Source organism: Raphanus sativus, chromosome 1 (assembly GCF_000801105.2).
Source record: "Raphanus sativus cultivar WK10039 chromosome 1, ASM80110v3, whole genome shotgun sequence".
Taxonomy (NCBI): Eukaryota; Viridiplantae; Streptophyta; class Magnoliopsida; order Brassicales; family Brassicaceae; genus Raphanus; species Raphanus sativus.
In genome coordinates this window covers 22,388,230-22,407,851 of record NC_079511.1, presented here as the reverse complement: position 1 = coordinate 22,407,851, position 19,622 = coordinate 22,388,230, and the positions used below count along the sequence as shown (strand labels likewise).

Here is a 19,622-nt window from a genome sequence, read left to right as displayed (position 1 = left end):
CTGAATACTAATTTCATATTTTAGTTCTATCTAGACTGTCTCCTTTGATTGAAAAACTTTTGACCTTCAATTCTGTCTAGCAAATGGAATGTGTTCATGCCTTGATTCTTCTTCAAGTGAGATTGATCTTGATCATTCTCTTATGCTTCTCTCGATCTCAAATCCATTGGAATATTGATATATATATTCATCACTTAAATGATAATATTCCTCTTTAGTTATCTATCATTTGAGTGTTTTTTGTTGTCTCGGTAAAACCTTGACATAGAAAAATTTAATGGGACAAAAACCATGATAGGGAAAAAGAATACAACTACAAACATCATCATATTTCTCCCCTGGAATCATTATCTTAGGGAGACGTAGTATCATCACATATATATATATTCCTTTTAAGAATTTATATAAGCATATCCTTAATGATAACCTCGATTGATTGTCAGATAATCTCTTAAACCATTAGGCTTATAGTCCATAGCATCCCTTTCACACAAAGGGTCATATCTTGGTCGATTAGACTCCATATCCATATTTCCTTTATAGACAATCTTCTAAAACTTCAAATTATGCATATTTATACATAAGAGTTATTCCTTCGTTTCTTATAAAATTTACAAGTATGACTATCCTTTTTGTCATACGAAATCATAATCTTTCAATCATGAAATAGATCTGTAAATTTCCAATATCATGGTACTTCATGAGCAAGAATTATTTATTTTATATGCTCAATATACTCTTGTGGTAATGTTGTCGAGAACCAACACTTACTGCTTCAAACAGTCCAAATCTTTATGGGGTTTACTGCTTCTTGCAGTTTTATCTTTTTGATCATTGATATAACTGTCATTTTCCAGTGGGTTTCAATTCTTGTCAGACCAAAGAAACTTAAAAGTTGATGCTCCCACATGATGATGTGTTTCTTATAACAGTTTCAGATCTTTGTGAGAACCATTGTGTAACCATTCCTTTGCATTTCACAATTTTTCATAATCTCATTCATTCTTTCACATAAAGACCCATTCGTATGCCACTGGTTTTGCACCATTAGATGTATGGACTACCGGTCTGAATACTCTTCTCTTTCAAAGAGATTTAATCTCACATCTATTGCTTTTCCATTTTGGCCAGTCATTTCTTTGTGTACACTTTCCTATAGATGGTTCATGATTCTCATTCCATCAACTGTTACATTGCATGCATAAGTATTGACGATGTTGATTCGATATCGGTTCCATATTTTTCTAGACATGATTGAGATGTCTTTATTCTCAGGTATCTGAATTTCTTGTCATGTTTTCTAAACCAAACCGACAAAAGTTGTGGGTTAGGGAACGTCAAATACGATTTGATAAAAAAATGAAATAATTGGTATGGGATGTACATTAAACATAAGAGTTTAAAGAAGTGGTATATGTATGTAATTATTGAGGAAAACTCAGGGTTATTTTCTTTTTGTACTCATGTTTTAATAGATTAGATAGTTGATTAGAATGACTCTATTTTAATAAAAGTAAAAAATAAAATTAACAATGGATTTTATTAAGATGAATTGGTAACTTACCTAAAAATATAATAATTGAGAAAAGAGAATGGTAATATGAATCACAATCTTCTTATGATGACTACTCTGCCCAAAGTTGATTTTACTTCACTCTGGTTACCCTCCTTTTATCCACACTAGTAGAGCTCATTGTGAAGGTAACTCTTCAGCAGAAGCATGCCTTAATCCGGTGAAGATGCATCTTATGTTTTCTCGGGAAACCATTTGTTGAAGGCTAATATATATGGAAGAAACCAAAAAGTAACCCAGCTGGTTGATGAAGGCGACATTTGGATGTCGAAAGCTTATTAAGCAAAACCAAGGAACAAACGTTGGGTGGTTCTCGCAACTCAATTGAGTCAAATTCCAAAATGAAGACTTGCACATACAAGCAAAGGTTATAACCCGCCTCTTCTCGGAATACTTAGAAGGATGACACTGGGATGACTCGTACCTAAACGTGGAAACTAGGAGAGCAAGCGGCTAGGAATGACCAAACTGAACATTTGCCTCTCAATACTCCCGTAGTTGAGGACCAGCCAATGGTGCTTAAATGATGCAATTCCTATGAGAAGATCGGTGAAAATAAAAAGGCTGCCCCTCGAATGAAGATTAAGAAGGAAACCAGAGAGGAAAAGACGAGTGATGCTCCTGCCTTTGTCGATCTAAGGAGGCTCGATGATAATCAATATGTCAGATAATGAAAATACTACCAGGTTATTTCAACTGTTTTATTATTTACCTTTAAAAATTGAAAGACAATTCCACTATATGATTTTTTTTCTACTAAGGTAGCAGCAACCAGGTTCGATCGGTGACAAACAAGTACCCATTGTTTTAGGTGACCACGGAGCAGCCGAAACTCAAAATGAAAGTTATTCACTTGATCTGATTATGAGTGTATATGATGAATGTGATCGCAAAAGAGGCAAATATATATATAAAGGAAATCATACGCTCTTATGGTGCTGCCACATCAGATATGGTAACAATATCGTGCCACGTGTTCTTCTATCACGAAAATACTACCAGGTTATTTCAACTGTTTTATTATTTACCTTTAAAATTTGAAAAACAATTCCACTATATGTTTTTTTTCTACTAAGGTAGCAGCAACCAGGTTCGATCGGTGACAAACAAGTACCCATTGTTTTAGGTGACCACGGAGCAGCCGAATTCTCAAAATAAAAGTCATTCACTTGATCTGATTATGAGTGTATGTGATGAATGTGATCGCAAAAGAGGCAAATCTATATATATATATATATATATATATATATATTTATATATATATATATATAAAGGAAATCATATGCTCTTATGGTGCTGCCACATCAACAGATATGGTAACAATATCGTGCCACGTGTTCTTCTATCACGGTAATGACTTCATTTTGTTTATGTTTATAGATAGACTACTTTGAATCACTTGATCTGATTATGAGTGTATGTGATGAATGTGATTGCGAAAGAGGCAAATGTATATATATATATATATATATATATATATATATATATATATATATCTATTATTATAAAGAAAAGGAGACTCTCTTCTCCTCTTGCCAGCACATAAAATAGTTAAAGGACAGTGCAACACGTGTCCACCTACTCAAAACTCAGAGTTTCATTTAAATCTATGCGATACGAGTTGGGCTTGCGAGACAAACATATTTGGGCCTGTTATAACACCACACAAGACGCATGGCTTCAATTGATAACCAGCTACATCATGCGCTGCGTTTTGATTAGGTTAGTGGAGACCTTTTGTCGTCACTGTCGACGTATCGTCTCCTTCCTCCCCCGATATTAGAGAAACCGAACAATCAGGTTTAATCACTTCATCAATCGATCAACCACGATGTAGAATCAATGCGGGATTTAATTGCGTCTGGCGATGGAGACGACTATATAAAAAGGTAAGCGTGGTTCTTCTCATCCGTTTCGTTACTCTTAGAAAAAAAACCTAAGATATGGCTAACGCTTTGGTTCTCCTCTCCGTTCCCCAGTCCGGCGATCCTCCTCCACCGTCGAAGTGTGCTTGCTCCGCTTCTGGGAGGCGAAAAACGTCCGCCGTGGTGGAGAGCTCATGGGCGTCGACATGCTTTTGGTTGATTCTCAGGTTTTGTATTAAAACCCCCTTTTTCTTTAGTTTAACCGATTGAATGTTCCACCACTATTAGCCGTCTAGAATCCATGATAGAATTATCAGTGTCTGTTTGTATTAATCTATTTTTTTATTCCACCCAGACCGATTACTATTTTGAGACGTCGATGTTGTTATGTTGTGTGTTTTTACTGTCTGAGAAAATTTTCCGGTTTGCATCTTCACGCATCTTCTTTGTCTTGAGATTAGAGTTGTTCAATAGTTATATGTTCAATCGTATGAACCGCAAATTCTTTTTCCGATTTGTTGAAATCTTTGTTCTGTTTCATTTACAGTCGACCATGATGCCCGCTTCTGTGAGAACGTGACCGTCAATCTAACTGATGATAAGATGGATTAGCTGATATTTGTATATGTTGTTTCTGTGAAACAGGGTTCATCACGAAGGATAAGCTAAAGGAAGTGATGAAATCGATGGCAGAACTTTGGGAGATGATGATCGGTATCTACATTGATGGCAATGGAGACATCTATAATGGCCCAAAACACCTCTCAGGTATAGTATGTATACACTAAAACCTTTTAGTTACAGTGAATATTAATCAACGAGCTCAGATAATAAAAACTACAAATGAAATTTGGTTTAGGAATCAGCATGGAATGAACTAATAGAAATATCCAGAGTGTTAGATGGGACAGTTTCACATCAAACTTGAGGTAATATTATTTTCAGATTCTTCTTTTTAAGTTTTATATCATGTATATTACTTCTTTATTATGTTTAACCATGGAAGCTTGAAGATCGTCAGCCACCATCCCTACTTTCAAATGGATATCCAAAACATAGACAAATTCTCAGGTATTGATTGCTTAAACCTCCTCTTTTTTCATTCATTCCATTCATCTCTGTTAGCTGATGCATTTTATATTTGTTGTGTTCCTATGTGTCAGATTAGTCGTCGACAGGTTCAGGAGGTGGTGACGGTGAGAGATCAGCTGGAGAAGAAAGAGCAAGATCCAGGATTGTCGAATCAGAGTGAAAGGAGACGGAGCGAGAAATTCGCGACACTTAAGCAGGTCAGTATAAACAAACCTTTGAACATGATCTACAATATGACAAACCGTAAGAAGAGTCTATGTAGTTTTCTTCTTGATATAAACAATAGCTTGCAAGAATCTAGAAAATAGCTTGCAACAAACCTTTGAACGTTACTTTTAGTATTTCTTTATTCCAATTTATTGTACCTGCCTAAAGAATCTAGAAAATAGAACTCTTTAAATTGTATTTTTCATATATATATATATTTTTTTTTTTTTTTCCAAAACAGATCAATGTGTTTTTCCCATATTTCAACAATTAGATTTCTCCTAATTTTAATGATATGTGAAAATAACAGCTACTACTTAACTAGCCAACCTTTTTTAAAAACTATTTTTATTACTAAAAGAAGATAATAGAGGTTATATACACATGGCGTCAATACTTACACATATTTATATAGATTTTAGAACCTATAGAGATATATTTGTTCTCTCTCATGTCTGTCCTATATGCACAAAGACTCTTTATCGATAACAGACTCAAGTTTTGCAGTGTTTTAAGTGTTTATAATAACTGATTGTGAATGTTTTTGTTTTCGCAGATGGATTTAACTTCTTATGATCAGAACGATGCTTGACAATGAGATTCAAGGAGAAGAAGCCTTCAGAAACTTCTCTTGCTGAAAGAGAAGAAAAGAAACAGAAAGACCAAGCTATGCTCTTCCACAAAAACCAAGGTAGTTAATTGCTCATAGAGCAAAGTGTGGAAATTCTTTATCCGAAAAGAAGATGACCGTGCACAATGCAATATGTTTCTGTAAAATTACAGGAACTGAAAGTAACACTAGAAACACGTATGTGGGCTCTACGTGAGATTTCTGAGTGTATCTTGGTTCGTTTATGTTTTTAATTCAGCTTGAGTTACAATATGTGTTTATTTAAGACTTCTGGTGCAAGTGATTTTCTCTTCTCTGTTATTATTGTGATGTGATCATCTTTGATCAATAAGTTAGCACAATGTGGGTTTGAAACTTTTTCTGAATGTAGTGTAATATGTTTGAAATTGAATATTCGTTTCAAACTTTGAACAATGAGTACAATTATTTCTAGGGAGCTCTTATTTCTAATAGGTGAAGGAAAAACCGTTATGTCAGCGAATTATTTGAAGAATTATAAAATCTTCCATAACTTTTGTTTAACTAACATCTGAACCAAATATTTTAACACAGTTTTATAAAATATTCCATAAATATTTATTCAACGGTACATTTTGACCACAAAGTACTTTTTGTCAATTGAATACAGAATAACAATAATTTCTAAAATCATGAATAAATTTTTTAACACAATTTTATGAAGATAGAAGTTAAACTTATTTTATTAACAACTAAACCAAATATTTTAGCAACTACATCATACATATTTTATAAAATAAGTTTTTAACCATGAGTACGTTTTGAACCAAAACTAATTGTCCAATTTAAAATCATAAATAAAAATTTCAAAGGATTTTCTAACGATAGAAAAAAATAAACTGTGGTATACTAATATATCTGATAATTTATATTCAATGGTACAAAATACTTTTTGTCAACTGAATACAAAAAGAATTAAAATCATGAATAAAATTTTAACACGATTTTATAAAAATAAATTTATAAATCGGGTTATATAATATATATATATATATATATAATATTTTCAACATCATAGGAAGAAAATAAATTTGATAACAAATAGAATGTATATAGATATCATATAATCATATACTTTTTTAAATAAATATATATATATTAAAATCAATATTATAGGAAGAAGATAAATTCGATAACAAATAGAATGTGTATAAATATCATATTATCTTACCATTTTAATAATTTAAATATATATTAAAATTAATTTGAAATAAATATAAAATGTTATTATTGTTTTCTATAGTTTACTTACATGTGAACAGTGTAAAAGGAATACAAAAATCATCAGCAACTACTCAGTTTACACACTTTACAGTTTCATTGTTTTCTTATTTTGATTAACATTGTTTTACCCTCTCCACATTACTTTCTTCGCACTTAATATAACATTTTATTTTACAAAGAAATGCAACTTCAAATAGTCACCACATCCACTCCAATATCATGTCCAACATAAAATAATTACTTTTATAACATATACAAATTATCCATAATCCAATTTTTTCCGAACCTAAAATATTACAAGCTACAAATAAGGCACCGAATATGAGATCGATTTTTTTGTAAAAAGAAACAAAATAAAGACCATTCTTTAGTATATAAATAACTACTATAAAAAAGCAAGATATATCTTATCACATATAATTTTTCTTCACTTAAAATTTTACAAAAAAACAAAAATTATTATCATACACATTTTTTGCAGATGAAAACTTAAAATATAAACCACAAAATCATATTAAAATAATAATCTAGATCCCAAGTAAAGTATATCCCGCCCGTAGGGCGGACCGACCCTAGTATATATATATATATATATATATGTCTTGTGTTCCTCTATCACGGTAATTGACTTCATTTTGTTTATGTTATAAATAGACTATTTTTAAATTTAATGGGCTCCTATTTTTATTTAGTTATCTGAAGAAACAAAACGAAGCCGGAACTTTAAGAAATCATTAATAAAATATCTTTATATCTAATTAATATTAATTAAATCTATTCTTTTAAAAATATTATTTTATCAAATTAAATATTTTGAAATGACATTATTTACAAATAATGGGAAAATTAATTTGATTTAGTTATTGACAGTTATCAAGCAATATGATAGATTCTTAATGAAACGAGACCTTGACCTATGGATTTTATACATTTTTATATAGTTAGTGGTAAATAAATTAAAAATAAACATATGACAAATTGGAAATTTAGTCATTTTCAAACTCAATAATTGCATAATTACATTTATAAATTTATTTTATAACTTAGTCATTTATTTTATTTTATTCCTTGTTTTTTAAGAACATGACTATGAGAGCTCTAGAGTGGAAAACAATACATTGGTTCCTCTAAATATGAGCCGCGTGTTTATACGAATATTTTTAATATTTAATTTATCTAAAAGTTATTAAATACATTTTTTCAAATTTAACTAAACTCAATTTTATTTATATATATATACATATCTTCTTATATTTGACATATTTTTTCAGTTCCATAGTTGATATATATATATTAGATAAAGTTATTATTTTAAGATTTTGCAATACAAAAGTCCAAAAAGTTATATACATACTTTATTGTACTAATTAAATTATAAAAGGTCAATTAACTAATTAAACATAACTGGGTTAGATTAAGTATATGGAAATTTAAAATATTTTGATGGTTAAAGTTTCTTTCAAAGATCATTTAATTTTCTATATACCAAAAAAGTAATCTGATAATTTAATTTATTTCCCAATTTTTCTTTCATTCAAGGCAGAGTTATTGACTGCAAAGTTGACTTTTAATTTTAATAGAATAGATAGATATTTCATGAAATGCATAATTTCTACCATTTTCCAAAATTCTAGTTTTTTGGCTGCCGAAGACAAAAGCACAGCGAAGTACCATCGGTAAACGTTTATCAGGCGAGGGATCGGTAAATTCGGGTGCGTTTTTGAACAAGGTAATAAAACGTATAAATATAACTGCAATTGTCACTAATAGTAAAGTTTAGTAGCGGTGGTGAAAAAAAATCAATCAAACCCATTTTTTTTGTCAAACATCAATCAAACCCATTTAAGTTTGAATTGTATTTTTTTTTTTTTAAGTTTGAATTGTAACGCTGCAAACTCTCTCGGACATATACTGTATATTTTTTCTTTTACAAAATTTACTTTAGTCGGATGAAATTAAGAAGTTAAAAATTAATCCAAAAGGACGATCATATATATTAATCCAAAAGAACATTAACCCACATTTGTTGCTAAAAGAAAAAACAAACAATTAATCCAAAAGAAGTAACAAAAAAAAAACAATTAATCATATAAAACAGAACATTCTTTAATTCAAAAAAAAAAAAAACAGAGCATTATTCAATTCAAAAACAAATAAAACAGAGCATTCTTCCCCTTCCGGGGACATCCGATAAAAACAGAGCATTCTTCTATCACTCAGAAAGAGACTCGACCCTACTTATCAACCCCTCAGCCTCCTCCATATCCTCGATGACATCATCACCGTCGCGTCTGCAGTTATCCACCGATGTGAGCTCCCCAGCCCTTTCCGCCTCACGTTCCCAATCAGTCATATACATCGCCACCATCATACCAATCACACAAGTTATCTGCGCTGCTAGCATCCCGAGCCAAAGTCCCATTAACCCAAACTCAAACCAAAACGCCGTAAAATACGCAACAGGAAAACCAACCACATAAAACGCCGCCGCGTTAATGAAAGCTCCCGTCCTCGGCCTCGCCGACCCTCTGAGAACGCCGCATACCGTCGTCTGAGTGCAGTTTCCTAGCTCGCAGAGGCTAACTATCGGCACAACCTTTGAAACTAAATCAATGACGGCCTCATCATCCGTGAAGAACGTAGCCCATACGTTTCTGAACGCGAACATGAGCGTGAAAGCGGTGATCGCGAGGAGAACGCTGAAACATAGTCCGACAGTGGCGGCATTTCTAGCCGCGTGTGGCCGGTTCGAACCGAGCTCGTTTCCGACCCGAGTCGCGACTACGGAGCTGAAGGAATGAGGGAAAATGTAAACAAGAGAAGTGAGTTGAATGATAATTCCCATTGAAGCAACAGCTACTTCAGGCTTTTCGAGATAACCACAAAGCAAAGTCATTATCTCATAGCACCAGAACTCGAGACAAACCATCCCACAACTTGGTATCGCCAGACCAAACAGTTTCTTCCATTCTCTCCAACGATCTTCATACGACTCCTCTGTAACCTCCTCCTCCTCCTCCTCCTCCTCATCGTCGGTAGCTAGCTTTTTTTTGATGTAGATGAAGAGAAAGGCGACAAGGATAATATTTGACAAAACATTACTCAAAGCGACACCTTGAACCTCAAAACCGAGGTGCGACACGAAGAAGGACAAGAACCGAAAGTGGAGAATACTCGCCAGTAATGTCAAGAGTGATAGAGGCAGAGTCTTTGACCGAGTCTTGAGATTAGCTCTTAATGGGTGTAAGAAAGACCGAGCAAAGAGATCTGGAATAGAGCAAAACAGAAAGGTTTGAGCTATGGACGCAAGCTTCTCGTCCTGGTTCAACATTGTCATAATCCTCTCCATGTTTATCCAGAGAAGTAAAACAAGGAGTGATGTGAAGAAGAGGAGGATCATTCCTCGCCGGATGGTTGCATGGAAGAGTTTATAGCGTTTTGCGCCGATGGCTTGTGAGCAGATGGTTTCGGCGCCCGCGGTCAAGCCGGAGAAGACGGCGTAAGCGCTAAAGTTGGCGGTAGCAAGGCCAAGGGAGTAGCCAGCGAGAATGGAGGAATGATGTCTGCGTAGGAAAATCATAGAGAATAAGGTGTGAAGGTAAGAGACACCACTTGAGAGAACTAATGGGAAAAACATTATGGCGATTGGGCCTGCTTCAGTGACGAAGTTATTTTTAAGTAAATGTAGTTTCTCGCCAAGAGACATTCTTTGGAGTAAGGGTATTGTAACTTCGTTACTGATCACATGATTTGATTGAGACATTTTTTTTTCAAATATATGTTAGAAGAGAGGAGAACTTTTGGGTGTGAGAGGTTAAGGTTATGCATTGGCTTTATATAGTGAAAAAGTCATTGGGTTCTAACATTACTTTTGTTCCAAATTTCACCATCCTTGTTATTAGTCAACATTTAACATAAATTATTTTCGAACAAATATATACACATACATGGTTTAGATTTGAATTGTACTCACAATTAGGATTCTCTTCCAATCCATAATAACACGTGGAAAGCGTTCATACGAACAATAGATTTTCAACTTCATATGGTAATTTTTCTTTATTTCTTTACTTTATTATTTTCTCTTCAGATTGACCTCATATTAGGCTTTGTCCGCAGCGGAAACAGCATAAGCGGCATGTTATGGGCTCAAGCCCTTTTCTAAACTTTAATGCTAAATTTTTACTGATTTTATAATAAACTATTTATACTAACTTTATACGAAAATAAATAATGTTAACTATTGACTAATAACAAGGATGGTGAAATTTGGAATAAAAATAAATTACGATTCTCTTTCAATCCATAATAACACGTGGAAAGCGTTCATACGAATAATAGATTTTCAGGTTCATATGGTAATTTTTATTTATTTCTTTACTTTATTATTTTCTTTTCAGGTTGACCCCATACTAGGCCATGCCCGCAGCAGAAGCAGCATAAGCAATCTATTTATGGGCTCAAACCCTTTTCCAATTTTAATGCTAAATTTCACTGATTTTATAATAAAATATTACACTATTATATTTATACAAAAATAATTTATGTTAACTATTGACTAATAACAAGGATGGTGAAATTTGGAACAAAAATAAATTACAATTCTCTTTCAATCCATAACACGTAGAAAGTGTTCATACAAATAATAGATTTTCAGGTTCATATGGTAATTTTTCTTTATTTCTTTACTTCATTATTTTCCTTTCCGATTGTTGGCTCAAGTTGTTATCCAATTTTTAATGCTAAATTTCCAGGGATTTTATAATAAAAAGAAAGAATTACACCACGGGACAGTTTTAAGTTTTCTATTACACAATGGAACAGTTTCTGCTACTAAGACAGTTTATGCTAACTTTTTCTCTTGCTTTCCCTCTCTTTGAACGACCTAGTCACCTTTTACCAACTAAAAAAGTGGGTCCCATGTATTATATTTTTTGTTTCTTTTTCTTGTGTTCTATTTCTTTTTGTAAAATGAATGTTGTTTTTTCTTCACTTTTTTAAAAAAACATATGTTTATAATCAGTATATTTAGCATTTAATCTATCTTTTAAGATATGTCAAGCTATATTTTTGATGGACAAATCTTTCAACAAATTAGAAACCAAAAACTCACTTTTGTTCAAACTTTTAAGATTAAAGCTATGAATTAAGATTGAAACATATCAAGTCTGGGTAAAAATACATTAAAAAAAAGTTGAGATGTAAATAATTGAAGAAAATAGGCGAGATAGTGGAAATTTGGTTTCTGGTCGACAATGGCTAAGGAAGAAGATGAGGTTATTTTCGTAACTTTGCAACATTAATGAAAAAAAGTCATATGTACATTGCATTCAAACTGTACATGTGTACACCTAATTTTGTATTATACATCAAAATGATTGTACACTAATTTTTTATTATACATCAAAGTGATTGTGTACACATTTCTAGTTTTTTGTATGTTTTCTATCTAAATAACTAAGCCATGCGACTTCATAAACTCAAGATAATGTTAAAACAATGTACATGTGGATTTTTTCTTTCCATGTACACATATGGTAGAGGCATTCTTGAAATATGACTGAATCCAAATATAATCCTTGACCCAAATATGTACACTATCATATTTATCGTACACATGTACACCTCCATATTTGTACACATGTACGTCATTTGTACTTTATCTTACACACACAGAGTCAAGATGAATATGACATGTACATCATTATCATTATACAAGTATTATTTCACTATGTACAAAGATAATGAATAAAACAATCAAGAAACCAGAGAGAAATTGCTCAAATGATGTATTTTGTGTACATATGTACACCTCACATTGTGTACACAGCCAAGTCGTATAGCAGTATATATGTGTACATGTAACTATCATTTAACATAACACTATTATAAAAAAATTCCATGTAGCTATGTAAAACGATGTACACATATATATATCATTAAAACATGTGGATATGTAAACCAATGTACACATACATATATATCATTAAAACATTACAATAATATCATACTATCTAATTGAATAATTTTGCAAGTTTCAACATTTTAATGTACACATGTACACTAACGAATGTACACATATACACAACTTTACACTAATTCAACACATGTACACTAACGAATGTACACATGTACACTAACGAATGTACACATGTACACTAACGAATCTGCACATATACACTAACGAATGTACACAACTATACACAACTTTACACATTAACCTTTATTGTACAATTGTACACATGTACACTAACGGATGTACATAACTTTAGAACATGTTGGATATCTAACATATATCTCAAAAATATAGCTTCACATATCTCAAAAGATAGACTTAATAATAAAGATACTGATTATAAAAATATTTAATGGAAAAAAAATTCTGAAAAAACAACATTCACTTTTCAAAAAGAAAAAAAAAACTAAAAAGGAGAAAATGAAAAATAAATAAATGGGACCCACTTTTTCGTCTTTAATGGGAAGATATGTGATTAGTTTTCGTTAGCTAAAAATCATATATTAAATTAGTCAACATAATTAGTTACAATCTAACTAGCTCATTTAGAAAAAGAGAAAATAGTTAGAAAAAACTGCTTTAGTAGTATAAACTACCCTATCTTGTAATAAAAAACTTAAAACTGTCTTACAGTGAAAATAACTCTAATAAAAATAGTTACACTAACTGAAGCTAAGTCCTGGGTAGGGTCTTTACAACAAATGGACCAGCGCCGCCGCATACATATATGTTCTTTTATTATGTATGAAAATGAATTTATTTCAAATTCATACTAGATCTTGATACGCACGAGTATTAATTTTTCAGTTTTAGTATTCATTTATTTATACTAAATGATGTATTTGTAATACTGATCGTTTTATATTGACTAAGTTAGAGGTGTGTATTTGGGTACCCACTCGAATTCGGTTAAAATCTATTCGGTTTTGAGATTTTTGAATTTAAAGATTCTAGCTCTATTCGGGTATTATAAATTTTGGTTCTGATTTGATTCGGATCTTTGCGGGTTCAGATAACCTGTTTAAACTATTTTTAAATTTTCAAAAATTTTATATACTTTAAATTTCCCTAAATTTAAAAGTAAAATAATATAACATGTAAATTTGAGTAATGTAAGCCAAAGTACCTAATTAAAAATTAAAAATAGGTTTGACTTGAATATTTGGATGGAGAATAAATATATATTTGAAGTATTTTTGTATTTTGATTATTTTGTATCTACTTTAGATGTTTACTTTTGACTATTTTTTATATTTCAAATATTTTAAACAACTTTAAAATAGCTTATATCTTGTATATTAACTCTAAAAATAGCTAACATATTCAAGTATATAAATATGGTTTTAAATACATTCGAATATCCTAAATATTTCGTTAAGATCAGGTTTGGTTATGGTTCTTTAGATACCAAAATGGTAAATCCGTTTGGATATTTATCTAGTTTTGATTCAAATTTGGTAATATTTTTTTTTGTTCAGATTTTTTAAATGAAGAGTTGATATTATATTTTTTATGAATTGTAAACGTCCAATAAAAATGTATTTTTGAAGGTGATAGAAATATATAATTTTGACATTGATTTAATATAGAAGTTAATGAAGTGTATTTAATACAAATTTAATTTAGGAAAATACATTAATCTAATTGGAAAAGACAAAACATTAAAATAGAAAGCATTATTTAATTCTCAGTGGCATGATAGTGTAAATAAGTATGAAAATTAAGGGGGAATTTTAATGGAGACTGCAAAAATCTATGCAATGTTTTTAGAATATAGCATAAACTTTGGTTCTGTATAGTCTAGAGATATACAATGTTTATTCCTCAAATCTCTCTCTTTTAGTAACTGCTTATACAGTATTATGTTTGTCATACAAACATAGATCCTGAGACAAAGGCTTGGTTAGAGAATAAAAAGTTAATGAATACATCTTCTTTTACAACAGATGGAAGTTTGGAGATCATAAAAGGAGAGATAGCACCAGCTGGAACAACAAGCGTGACAAGGATAAAGAAAGAAGAAAATTCTTGCCCGTCATTTGCGTCACCCGTATAATCTAAGAAACAGACGTGATCCAAGTTTGGTGAATATAAAAGAAAGAAAATACTCGGACATTATGTTGATGCATAGTAATGTTTTTTCTTTAGTCAACTTGCATTGTAGTTGAATGGAAGAGAATGGAAAACTTGCAAGTATATTGAGTAAAGTAGGAGAGAATGGAAAATATGCAACTGTATCAAAAGGTCGTCGTTGCGATTAACACGAAAGCAAGAATTCGTAATAGTGAACTACGTTTTAAGAAATTGTCGTTTATATCGGTGTAGATTTGAAATGTTTTCACTGCATGTCAATTTGTGATGAAATAAATAAAGTGGATCAAATATTTTACCATTAAACTAAATCATAATGCAGTGGTTACATAAATAGGTAAAAAAAAGAGAGTTAGTTACACTTAAAATGAAGCTTAAACTAAGTTAACACCCACTGTATCACTCTACATTTTCAAAAGATGTCATTTTACATTTCTAATGTAACTTTATATATTAGATCTATTTTTAATCTTTTAAATAAAACAAGTATTAAAAGGGGAATATAAAGTCTTGTGAGCTATGCCACGTCAGATTAAAAATTCAGGCCAATCAGAAATAATTTTCTTGCCACGTCACCATCCACTTCGTCTTAGCATTCACGTGAGAGGAATAAACCCAAGCGTTCCTCAACTGAGTCGTTCTTCCACAATAACACGCCAGCCTCCAACAATTAACTCTCATTAAATCCCCTTCGTTATTCTTTCAATCGAAGTCATATGGAAGCGTTTTGACTTCTTTTGTTTCTTAGCTTATATAAACTCATATTGATTTTTCTGCTACATGAGAAACCACGCAAAGCCTAAAAAACCACCATTTCCGAAAATCCACCGGGAGGCTGCAATTGCACAATTATCTAGCGAAGTCTCACTGGTTTAGCTGAATCAGAGCTCCATTTCCGCTTAGTACATCTTCTGAAAGCAAGAAACACAACTACAGAGGAAGTTTGATTGGGCTGGAGCTGCTTATGATTGTGAACAGGTATGAGAACAATTACCTATAACGATCTAATTTTTTTTTATTGCTAATATAATCGAAGACTTCTCTTTCTGGTATATAGACTTTGACAATGAAGAAGTTAAAGGCCCTGTGATCCAGTCTCTCATCAGACCTGAACAATATTTTATATATTGCATCCTATTGATCTTGAGAAACTTTAGTTTGTTGGAGACTCTCTCTCAAGATTCTGAGACAAGAGGTCGAGGAACATGCTGTGGTATTGAGTTTCATTGGAGCACCTTGGACACTGCACCAAATGTACTGAGAGCTCTTACATTATGCGAAGAAACTATGTTCGAAGGCAAATGTTGGTGACTGAACCTCTCACTAAATTACATTTAAGTTATAGTGACATAGCATAGTTAGTTTTTTCTAAATGTTTATAAGCAGTCAGTTTTCATCCAAATGATGTATATGATCTATCACCACTTATCGCAGTGGTGAGTCACTGAGACTAATGAAAGTTGTAGGAGCACGGTGGAGAAGTGGTGGCATTGTAATGGTGAGTGATGGCCATAACCGCAGATTGAGTCACCAGGAAGCGGTGTTCTCATGTCATGGATCTGATAGTTGTATGATTTTCAAAAAAAAAAAAAATACAGAGGAGAGAAAGAAGAAGACGCCGAGAAGAGAGAAAAAATAAAACAAAAAATAGTTTTGAGATGTGTTTTTGCATCAGCAATTTTTGTATTTCAAAATCCATAGAGGCCAGATTGAAAGTGTATATAAGGACGTGTCAACAAAGCCAGAATGTGTTTTTGCATCAGCAATTTTTGTATTTCAAAAGTCATAGAGGCCAGATTGAAAGTGTATATAAGGACGTGTCAACAAAGCCAGAAAAAATGTTATTTGTGTTATCTAATCTTAAAGCAAAGCCGTAATCGTCATTGCTTCATGGTTTTAATATCAGTGTGTGAAAGCAAATTCGGAAGTATGCTGGCTAGAGTTAGTAGAATCATATCATGATCAAGCTATATATGGGTATGAACACATTGCACCTAATCCATATCAGTTTTTTTTTTTATCATTATAAGTTAAACTCCATCCCAAATTATATAAAAATCAGAGAAAGTCACTGTATTATTAATTCTCCCTCGAGTTTCCACAAAATGAGTATAACAGTCTGATCAAAGAATTTTTCAAGAAAGATTTCTTGACGGCCCAGAGAAAGAAAAATAGTGATTAAAATGTCAATTAAAAGATATTATTGTAAGGAAGACACATAAAGTGAAAGATATTATAGCTCAAAAATTTTCATTTTGTTTCAGACCAAGATTGCATGTTTGTAAATAATATAATTAGATCGATAAATCTTTTACCACTAAACCAAAAGTATCGATTTATATGTCGGTTTGATTTAATATTGGAGATGATAATTCAATTATTCAAAGCTGATTTTTAAAAAAAACAAGAATTAGTTTTAAATTAAATTATTTTTTATAAAAACTTGAACGAACAAGAAAAAGACTATTTCATCATATTTAAATTTAATGAAAATGCAAAAACATGAGTACAAATAATTGAAGTTCGATCATCATAGTAAAACAAAAAAATGATTTAACTATCATTATGTATTTGTGTAACCAGTTCATTGTATATTTGTGATATATTTATATAAAATAAAATCAAAAGAAAAAAATTTAACTTCAAATTATAGAAAAATCTGGGCATAGCCCGGACCAACCCCTAGTAATAGGGGTGTATTGAATTGTGGATTTTAAAGTGTTTTGGTTTTGTTTCAAAATCCCATGTTATTCAACTAATGATTTCTGGAAAAAAATCCAAATCATGTGTTATTGAATATGGCATTTAAGTAAAGTCATCAGAAAGAACTTGCAATCCACTGTTATTCAATTAGTACATTATAAAAACCAAATCAAATCTCCTGTTATTCAAAGAAATACAAATCTGAAAAGAGAAATCTACGAAGAGGATTTGATGCAAGCTTTTCTTCATTTTTAAGACAAAATCATCGTTATAGAAATCACACCTCTATAGCTGTTATTTGGAAAGATCCAATATTAATATTACAAATTAACCAAAGAAAACTACAATCAACATCCCTAAATGATACGAGCCCACCAACGTCTCTCCTTGACAATGTCTCTCTGCAGTTTTCTATCACAAGCACGACAGTCTGGACTGATGTCGATTTGGGTTTCCAACAAGGTGGTGTCGTCTCGCTTGTGCTGCCCAATTCCGTACATAATGGAGCTTTTGTGTGATTTGAAGTTTCGCAATACAAATACTATTATGCCATATCTACGATTATCATTCTTTATAATAAGGATTCTTGGATCAACAATTGTTGTTATGGGGAGATATGAGCTTCTGATGTTGTTAAACGTACATAAGGTTTAAGATCACTCATTTTATTGTCGGTTTTATGTTGATGGAATTAACAAAGAAGGGCTAAAAAATTTGTGGTGGGGAAGTGTTTAAAATCTTAAAGCGTGAAGTTGTAAGAACAGATTTGTGGCTAATCTATGTATTCTTTTGCAAATATGTTAGAGAGCAAGTATGTAAGTGCATAAAGTAAAAAACACATAGAAATTTGTTAACGAGGTTCGTTTCCTACGTCCCCGGGACCACGTCCAGAACTCATTCACTAGAAAGATCGCAACTACAATTGCTATATGGTACCAGCACACACCCGTGCCGACCACTCTTATCTAGAATTACAATGATGAGAGCAACTACTACTCCTTGTCTTCTTGACGAGTATAGTTCTCTATAACAAAACTACCAGATCTCTCAACTGGTAGGACGACGTCACACACATCTATGTGCATCTTCAATAAACCCTAGACGCGTAACACTTCCAGTCACCGTCTCGTTGTCTTTATACTCAAACGCCAAACCCTAACCACGGAATTGGGCTTAGTACAAATCACCAAGGCCCACATGACTTCTCTTATTAATTCAAAGCCCATGTGGCCTTTGCATCATATATCCTCAGCAACTCACGTACCATCACGTTTTTGCTTCAGCTACCATATCATTCTGCACATACTTGTCTCACAAGTAATCACCAAGTTCCAGCATCTATATAAAGCTCAGTCAACATAACTCAACAATCTCTCCCTTGTTTTCTGAGTTTTATAATCCAAACAACATCTAAATATGCTCCTCACGTAACAACAATAAGGCTGCTCAAAGATCAATCTTCTTCATTCTCTCCCTTTTTATTTGAGTGTGTTAACTCATGCTCAACTTTGAAGGCATCAAACGCTCTCCCTAAATTATTGCATGACATTCTCTCCCTGCTTGAGTGCACACTCACATAAAACTACCACGCTTAGAAGTAGAACACATTCATACTTTTGTCTCAACGTCACTTTCCAATAAATTCTGCGTAAAACTGATGATCACTTAGAACTTCTCTCCCAACATCAGTTAGATTCTCTCCCTATTTGAGTGCACATTCATATAACACAGTCGTTTTTAGATCTGTCTCTAGCTTCCGGAAGGTCTGACTATTTCTCAAGGTCTGACTGTTTCTCAAGATCTCATGTCGCATCAACTCATGCTGCAACTACTGTCTGACAGAATCCATACACTCGGTACACTTCTTCTTTGATTCTTAGATGATATAAGCTTGGCTTTGTTCTTCTATAATTCTGCTGTTAATCAAAAATCTTTGATCTCCTTTGATACTATCCACCTTCATTTTAGCCGTACCCAAAGTAACATGTCCTTGTCACACATTCTTTCTCTGAACTAGAGAAAAACAGAAAATCGGATTATAACATGTAGTCCCCATCTATGCTATTTGCTTAGAATCAGCTGTCCCAACATCAAACAGATACCGCTGTCGCCAATAGCACAGGATCGGAGCCTGACGTATGCACATAACAGTCTCTGACTGATGCAGTAGCAGTTCTGAGCTTCATTCTTCTCTTGTTCCAT

General features: G+C 32.4%; 1 protein-coding gene and 2 long non-coding RNA genes across 4 annotated transcripts; 2 read left to right on the top strand and 1 right to left on the bottom strand.

Moving 5' to 3' along the window:
* Window positions 1-3,303: 3,303 nt before the first annotated feature.
* On the top strand, window positions 3,304-5,782 carry LOC108855379 (uncharacterized). Of its 2 annotated transcripts, none has more exons than XR_008945452.1 (6): window positions 3,304-3,462; window positions 3,553-3,665; window positions 4,084-4,206; window positions 4,305-4,509; window positions 4,602-4,727; window positions 5,294-5,782. It is a non-coding gene; the product is annotated as an uncharacterized LOC108855379 (long non-coding RNA). The 2 variants fall into 2 exon arrangements; XR_008945436.1 differs by having other exon boundaries at window positions 4,298-4,509.
* A 2,920-nt stretch (window positions 5,783-8,702) lies between these two features.
* LOC108835919 (protein DETOXIFICATION 50-like) lies at window positions 8,703-10,373 on the bottom strand. The gene has a single exon (XM_018609137.2). The coding sequence runs from the start codon at window positions 10,371-10,373 to the stop codon at window positions 8,823-8,825; it is 1,551 nt and encodes a 516-aa protein (XP_018464639.2). The 3' UTR covers window positions 8,703-8,822.
* A 4,961-nt stretch (window positions 10,374-15,334) lies between these two features.
* Window positions 15,335-16,088, top strand: LOC130496145 (uncharacterized). The gene is made up of 2 exons (XR_008935207.1): window positions 15,335-15,695; window positions 15,775-16,088. It is a non-coding gene; the product is annotated as an uncharacterized LOC130496145 (long non-coding RNA).
* Window positions 16,089-19,622: the final 3,534 nt, after the last annotated feature.

Excerpts from the sequence above, each read along its gene's own strand:
- LOC108835919 (XM_018609137.2), bottom strand. The coding sequence starts at position 10,373 with ATGTCTCAATCAAATCATGTGATCAGTAACGAAGTTACAATACCCTTA.